This window comes from Homarus americanus, unplaced genomic scaffold, assembly GCF_018991925.1.
Source record: "Homarus americanus isolate GMGI-L3 unplaced genomic scaffold, GMGI_Hamer_2.0 scaffold32583, whole genome shotgun sequence".
Taxonomy (NCBI): domain Eukaryota; kingdom Metazoa; phylum Arthropoda; class Malacostraca; order Decapoda; family Nephropidae; genus Homarus; species Homarus americanus.
This window is the reverse complement of record NW_024713129.1, coordinates 21,767,031-21,775,972: the sequence shown is the minus strand read 5'-3', so window position 1 is coordinate 21,775,972 and position 8,942 is coordinate 21,767,031. Positions and strand designations below refer to the sequence as shown.

General features: G+C 38.5%; 1 protein-coding gene across 1 annotated transcript in view; it reads right to left on the bottom strand.

The window, feature by feature from the left end:
• The window catches only part of LOC121869330 (arrestin domain-containing protein 17-like), an 86,252-nt gene extending 77,689 nt beyond the window's left edge, over nt 1-8,563 (bottom strand). Inside the window, exon 1 of the mRNA XM_042370625.1 lies at nt 8,128-8,563. Coding sequence (XP_042226559.1) covers nt 8,128-8,248 — 121 coding nt within the window. The 5' untranslated portion in view covers nt 8,249-8,563. The remainder of the gene's footprint in view (nt 1-8,127) is intronic.
• Nucleotides 8,564-8,942: the final 379 nt, after the last annotated feature.

The following is an 8,942-nucleotide window of genomic DNA, read 5'->3' as shown; positions in this document are numbered from 1 at the left end:
CATCAATCACTACCTTCACCACAACATCAATCTCTTCCTTCACCATAACATCAATCTCTTCCTTCACCATAACATCAATCACTACCTTCACCATAACATCAATCTCTACCTTCACCATAACATCAATCACTACCTTCACCATAACATCAATCACTACCTTCACCATAACATCAATCACTACCTTCACCCCAACATCAATCACTACCTTCACCACAACATCAATCACTACCTTCACCACAACATCAATCTCTTCCTTCACCATAACATCAATCTCTTCCTTCACCATAACATCAATCTCTTCCTTCACCATAACATCAATCACTACCTTCACCATAACATCAATCTACCTTCACCATAACATCAATCACTACCTTCACCACAACATCAATCTCTTCCTTCACCATAACATCAATCTCTTCCTTCACATAACATCAATCTCGACCTTCACCATAACATCAATCACTACCTTCACCACAACATCAATCACTACCTTCACCACATCAATCACTACCTTCACTATAACCTCAATCACTACCTTCACACATCAATCTCTTCCTTCACCATAACATCAATCACTCCTTCACCATCAGCTCACCTCAAAACACTGTCAGGTCCATCTCATTTAATATGCTCTGGAACCTCCCAATTAATTATCTTTTGTGGTCCATAATTATAGTTTATTATCTAATATCTTTTTCTCTCTCTCTCTCTCTCTTCTCTCTCTCTCTCTCTCTCTCTCTCTCTCTATACCTTTAAATAAGAATCAAATTATTAGAAACCGAAATAATAATAATAATAATAATAATAATAATAATAATAATAATAATAATAATAAAATAATAATAATAATAATAATAATAATAAAATAATAATAATAACAAAATAATAATAACAACAACAACAACAACATAACAACAACAACAATAATAATAATAATAATAATAATAATAATAATAATAATAATAATAATAATAATAATAATTAATTTATCTTTATTAACATCGTTGAGTTTATGGTTTTGTTTCCCAGCGTTGCAAAAGTCTCTAGCCACGGAGGTCATAGTGACGTCCCCTGAGGAACAGGAAGTGCGTCAACAAGTCGGGTGGCATGCCTATTATTCAGGGCTTAAGATATGACTTCTTATTATGGGTATAGGAAGTGATATCGGATACGGGTTAGATGGTCACAAACCGGGGTAGGAAGTGCATCGTTTATTGAGAAGTGACGTCATACAATGGGAGTAGTGACGTCACATATACTTCAGGGGCAGTTACATTATAAGGTCTTCTCTCGCTCATTGTCTCTCATCTAAAAAACAGGAAGAGAAAGAATGGAGACTAGAAACAAAAAAACAACATATCTATTACTAAGTTTAAATTTATATCAAACAAGTGAACTTTGACCCGTGACCTTCTTAATGGGTCAATAAATAATTTCTCTTCGCTTACATTTAAAAGATCAATAAATTGTCTATATCTTTCATTAGGTCAATAAATTATATCTATTTACTATATTACGCAAACAAATAATTTCGCTTCACTACATAACAGAAAAAACAAAAACAGTATTAACAAAACCATTTCTTGCTCTTACAAATACAACGTTTGAAAATATTACATAAATCGTCTTGGTCTTTTAATATTGAATTTATTTTGTTGATTTTCTCTTGTTCCTCACCTCTCTCTTTCTCTATCTCTCTCTCTCTCTTCTTCTCTCTCCTCTCTCTCTCTCTCTCTCTATCTCTCGCTCTCCTACTTCTCTCTCCCTCCCTCTCTCTCTCTTTCTCTATCTCTCGCTCTCACACTCTCTCTCCCCTCTCTCTCTCTCTTTCTCTCTCTCGCTCTCCCCTCTCTCTCCCTCTCTCTCTCTCTCTTTCTCTATCTCTCCTCTCTCTCCTCTCTCTCTCCCTCTCTCTCTCTCTCTCTCTCTCTCTCTCTCTCTCTCTCTCTCTCCTCTCTCTCTCTATCTCTCCCTCTCTCTCTCTCTCCCCTCTCTTCCTGCTTCCCACCTCCTCTTCCTCCCTCTCCTCTCACTATACTATAACCATATGCCAGGCTCTTCGGCGGACCAACCACACACTCCCACGGAACGATGTAAATAGTCTCTCTGATTGGCTCGTTCCATCCTCTAATTGGCAGTTAAGTAATTAAAGCGTATGGCAAATCTTATCAAGTTTTACAGTCACATAAAAAAGAAATAAAGTCATTGCGTAATTCGTGTTATGTAATTTATATTTTTATTGTTCTTGAAATCACGTGAAGATTAACCACCCAGCTTATTTTCCTGATAATTACACCCTATCCTTCCTAACCTTAACCAACCTAACCTGGGGACAAATCTTTAACATTGTAGGTTTAACATGAGTAGCCCTGGTCTGTGTGGTCGTATCACAAGGAGACACCTGGTGGTTCATATGTTACCTGTATATATATCTTTATAATATACAACATTCATATATATATACTTTATTATACCTTATATGGAGTTAACCCTCATGTATATTATTATTATATTGTTATTAGCTACTCTCAATAAAGGTACAATATTCAAGTTATAATAAAATGATAATCAAAACCATCATAATACTACCAATAATATGAATAAAATAATAAAAAGCAAATAAAATATTGATTGCAACAACAACAACAACAACAACAACAACAACATATAACAACAACAACAAACAATATAACAACAGCAACAACAACAACAACAACAGCACTGCCAACTACTTAAGAACACAATAGCAACAACAACAACAACAACAACAACAACAAGAACAAATAACAACAGCAATATCAACAACAACAACAACAGCAACAACAAAACTGTTACAACACATGCAACAACAACAGCAACATTAACTTATACAACAAGAACAACAGCAACAACAGCAACGACAGTAACAATAACAACAACAACAACAACAACAGCAATAATAATAATAATAATAATAATAATAATAATAATAATAATAATAATAATAATAATAATAATAATAATAATAATAATAATACTATCCAGCACCAGACGCCTCGTACACCTGTAGGGCAGGACAGACAACACAATGGCGGGTCCTGAAGTGTTGTGGCAGTGAAGCTTAACATATTATTATCCCCAAATTATAGATAATATCCCCAAAAATAAAATAAATACTCCAAACAAGAAATTATCCTGGCACATTGTCAAATAATTCCCCAAAACATTATATAAATCTCTAAATAATTATTGATTTTCCCCTAATAATTACTATTTCCCCGAATAGCTAAATGTTGTCCAAAATAACTAATAATTTACACAAATAATTAATATTCCCCTGAAATTATCAACATTTCCTCAAAATCATCAAAGTTTCCCCACATGAATTAATACTTTTTGCAAAATAATCATTAATTTCTCCAATTTATTCCTAATTTCACCATTATATATATATATATATATATATATATATATATATATATATATATATATATATATATATATATATATATATATATATATATATATATCCCCTAATTAATCAATGGGATGGGACCTAGTGCAAGGTGTTTGCATGCCAGACTGGCTGAGGTGTTTTCAAATCAGAAGCAGCAACCTACAAATCGAACTCTACTCCACCCTCTAGATTCTAGAAGAAGACGTTAGGATCACTTTTATTCCAACAGTATTGAAAAGCCTTCACTTTGCCCCAGCAGAAAGGTCACTCCTTGCACAACCACCGAGACTGGGAGGAATAGGAATTACTAATCCAGAGCAGCTTACTGCCACTGAACATTAGAGCTTTTGTCAAGCCCACGACAGCCCTCACTGAGCACATAATAGCTCAAAATGTATGAGGAGGAGACTAATGAACTACGAAAAATTCGACGTTCCATTATGACAGAACAGCAGCACACCCTAAACGAAAAACTTCAAGAACTGATGAAGCAGTTGTCAGCGAACTTGAGAGAAAATAAAAGTAGCTGTAGTGCAGGAGGTGGGCGCCTCAAACTGGCTAACAACGTTACCAATAAAGGCTTCAGCCTTAACAAACAAGAATTTACAGATGCCATTGCTCTAAGATACGGTTGGCCAGTAGAGGGTATGCCCACCCAATGAGTGTGGCTCGTCCTACAACATCGACCACGCCATGGTGTGCACGAAGGGGGGCTTCGTATGCATGAGGCAGAAGAATTTGTCTGAAAAATGGCAGATGAAATTCAATGTGGAAATTGTAAAGTAATTAGTCTAGGAGATGTAAACAGAGAAACCAGATATCAGATGAACAACGATGTTATAGAGAAGTCTGAATGTGAGAAAGATTAAGGAGTAATGATAAGTAGGAATCTTAAGCCAGGTAAAGAATGTGTATTTGCTCGAAACAAGGCTAATAAAGTACTTGGGTTCATACAAAGGAGAGCTAGTTACAAAACTGGAGAGGTCATCCTGAAACTATATCTTGCGCTTGTGAGACCTCACTTGGATTATGCAGTTCAATTCTGGTCACCGTACTACAGAATGGATATAGAATCCCTAGACAGAATTCAGAGGAGAATGACAAGACTAATTCCGGGCATTTGGAACCTTGATTACATAGACAGGTTAAATCATCTTAATTTGCACTCCCTCGAGAGACGTAGGGTGAGGGGCGATATGATAGAGGTGTATAAATGGAAGTCAGGACTGAACAAAGGGGACATAACAAAGGTACTCAAACTATCCAACCAGGAGCGAACTCGTAACAATGGTTTTAAATTAGACAAATTTAGATTTCGGCGTGAAATAGGTAAACATTGGTTTGGAAATATTGTGGATGAATGGAACAAGTTACCAAATATCATTATTGACTCGAATACGAGGGAAAGCTTCAAACATAGGTTGGATGGATATATGAGTAACAGGGGTTGGGTGTAAATGGAACTGCCCAGTATGGGCCAATAGGCCTGCTGCAATTTCCTCCATTCTTATGTTCTAATATGCTGAAGGAAATCTTCCTTTGGACGGTGAGAATCTCCTTCACAGAGCCTCCAACGCATCCAATGAAGCTCATGTGTATGTCAGTGGTCGAGGGCTCTGGACGTGGGGACAGCGAGCCTTCTTTGACATCACGATATTTTACACCATGACTGCGTGTCACCGTGAACTATCTCTCGAGGCTGCACACAAGAGGAGCGAGAACTACAAGAGAGAATTCAGAATGTGGATCAAAGCAGCTTCACTCCTCCGGTGTTCTCAACAACTTGCAGGATGTGACCAAGTGCAAGATGCTTCCACACAAGACTGGCCGAGGTGCTATCTGAGCAGAAGCAGCAGCCCACAAGCTACGTTGCAGCATGGTTGAGATGTCGACTGTCCTTCCCTCTTTTCAGGTCTGCATTACTTTGCTTCAGGAGAACGAGATTATCGACCCAAAGCCCCAACAGTCGCAGATATTGACGATGAGGCAACAGTCACTGAATGCAGCATAGATCTGCGGCTCAACTAACTCAACACAGCTAGGATAGCTACTTATGTATTAGGATATTTAATATTAAGGTAATAAAATGGTGGCGAAGGTATGGCTATTGGGGGAGGCTGGAGGCCATTTTTTTGTAAATTAAAAAAAAGTAGTACCAGTAGTAGTGGTAGCAGTAGTACCAGTAGTACTGTGGTGACCAGTGTCTCCAAACGGCAACGTCATAGTGGCATTACCGGTATCACTATTTATGAATAATTGAGTATTGGTAATGTAACAACGGACGTGATTGGTGGATAGGATTGTTATAGGTCATACAGGTTGGCCGTTTGGAGACACGAGTGACCACAGCAGCAGCAGCAGCAGTACCGGTAGTAGTAGTACCGATAGTAGTACCAGGAGTAGTAGTAGTAGTAGTAGTAAAACAATAATGACTATAATAACGTATAACACCACCCCAATATTACAGTCCAGAGTTAAAACATCTTCCTGCAGTGAGGGTTATTACCTAACTGGTTTTTATAGGTACAGGAAGGTGCTCCATGACCTAAGAGGAGCCTCGCCGCCATCACCACCCTGATGGTGCTCCATAACCTAAAAGGAGCCTCGCTACCACCACCACCCTGATGTTGCTCCATGCCCTAAGAAGAGCCTCGCCAGAGTCGCCACCACCACCACCCTGCAGGTGCTCCATGACCTTAGAGAGAGAGACCCTCCCACGCGGCCGGTCAGCCCAGCACAACCTCACCAATACCATCACCCCAGACCTGTTCTGTGATGATCCCCACCACCACCCCTCCTCCTGCTCCACGCCTCCTACCCCTACCCTTCCCTCTACTCCCACCCCTCCTCCTACTCCACGCCTCCTACCCCTACCCCTCCCTCTACTCCTACCCCTCCTCATACTCCTCCCCTCCTATTCCTACCCTTCCCCTGCTCCTGCCCCCTTTTCTCATATGTGCTGTTCCTTCCTCCTTGCAGACCCTTCTCTTTCCTTCGCTGTGTTCCTCTTTTATCTCTTCCATCGTCTCTTCCGCAATTCTTATTATCATCCTTCTTCCTTCCCACAGTTCATCTTCATGCCGAAGGTATAAATTCCCTCTGGTAATTAACCTGCATACTCTACCTATAGTGTCTGTACCTGCACTGACTATGTACATTGTATATTGTACCTGCATTGTCTCTATAAATTTTCAAACAATGTAAAATAATAAAAAAATTTACTCATTATCTATCTGCATAACTACCTGCTCGTATTAATCTATCAATCAATTTAACTAGTCATTTACTGGTAGTTGTCGATCAGCTTGGCATGAATAAAAAACTATGATCGCAAATGTACGGTATAACGAGTATTTATTTACAACAATGCTTAAATGTTTATTATCGTTGTATACCATCATGAGTTCCAACTCCCACTTTTGTGTCATATGAGCTTGGATCGTGGCATATGAATTACAACTACCTGGCTTGTGTGCGACCCACCTGTAAATGGTTAGATTAGTCAGAGAAAGTCCAGATTCTTGCCCTCGTGACCTCCTGTGTCCTGCGTCGGGCTGCTGTGTGTGTGGGTCAACCCCTTTGTTGATGCTCTGTGTGCGCGTGTGTGTGTGTGTGTGTGTGTCAAAATGTTTCATTAACACATAAAACAGTCCTCGTGATACATAATTTACAATCATATAACAAATATTTTAACATAAAAAGTGCAGGAAGTCTAGATTAGACAAGTACTGTTGTCAGATCTTTTCAACACGGCGCCTCCCTTACAAAGACTGAAGGTATGAGGTAGGATGATTTGAAATGATGGGGTTAAATGACACAAGAAAACAGTGCGTGACAGGGAGTTCCTCACAACGTTACAATCATAATCGTTGTGTTGTATTATATTATTTCATACTCGATACAACTAGTCTGTGGATCAGTCTCGACTTGTTTACCTTAACATAAATGCATAAATATGCATTTCCAAAGGTGTTTCGTGCACAAACTAGACACACCTAGTGAACAGCGCTTTATATCACTACGGTAACAGCTAGTGTATCTAAAACAAACTCAGTACAATGAAACATTTAAAATTAAGGGAAAATAAAAGCAGCTTAGCGAACTTCGTGAACAAATGGCTAAATCACAACAAACAAAGGACTTAAAACTGTGCACATCTTGGTGAAGTTTACTCAAATTTCATGCAAGAAAAATTTTCGTCAAATTACCAACAGCAATCGGATGCCGTCTATCGCTAGCCTCATCAGAGCTCTTGCACCGGCACTTACATGTACATTGGTGAACTTCCTGCAGGTTTATGGTGTTCACACCAAGGACAGGCGAAACACAAATATAGAAAACAAAAGACGAATCACCTTAAGTTTAGACACCCTAGTTATTTTCACCTGAAGACTGACCATCCTAAAGTTAACTCGGGGAGTTAGGTTATGATAAGTTTGATTTGGATTGGTTAGATCAGGGTTGGTTAGATCAGGGTGCGTTAGATTACCTTAGGTTAGTATTCGGGTAGGTTAGTGTTAGGGTAGATTAGATCATACGTTTGGTTAGTGTTATGGTAGGGTAGGTTAGGTTAAATTAGCATAAAAAATACTTTATGGCGTTTTCTATGAAAAATCGGTGGCGGGTATCTCGTCAATAATTACCCACTACTCTAAACATTACAGTACTGTATTAGCCAAATGTTCACCTACCTAACACTGATGTGTCTTCCTCCAGCTCGACGATGACGCGGCCGGAGATGAAGTGCCCCGGGAAGTACAGCAGGTTGGGGTTGTCAAACAAAATGATGAACTTCTGCAGTTTCCTCGCCATCTCTTCCTTTATTTCAAAACACGAGACGTTCTCGATATTTCAGCACTTCACTATATTACTATTATGTAGCGTATTGTTAAGTACTTCGTCGTTATGTATTCTTAACCTACATACAGTAAATCACCTCCCAGGGTATCCTTTTCTGTTGACTGTGTCCTGCCAACGTAAATCCTGTGGGAAACAATTACTGTATCACTTTAAATTCCACTTTTCAACTTCCTCCGAAACGTTGAACTTATTTCTTCAACAACCATGTACAGGTACTTTTATTTATTTTTACACTTTAGTATTTACAATATTCCTGAATTATTAAAATAATATTTTAAATATAAATTTTACAAGAATGACTGATATCACCCTCCTCCCATCCCATCACGACCAAAATCAGTCGAGTCCAGAACTAATTAGTATGTGTATAAAGAATTTTCGTATGACGTTGAAGCTACAAAGAACCCAATCTTTGTTGTTGTTTTTTTAACTAAACCACAAATTAATAGACAAACAGACAGACAGACAGACAGACAGACAGATAGACAGAATCAATACTATTCCCTGAAACTTTTCTGGGGGGGGGGGGAGGTGACATTCATTATAACTTCTTTCTTTACACACATACATAAAATATAACTCATTTTGTTAACGTTGTCTAATAAAGAGACTGGAACGATAACATAAAAATTCCTTCTTCCATATG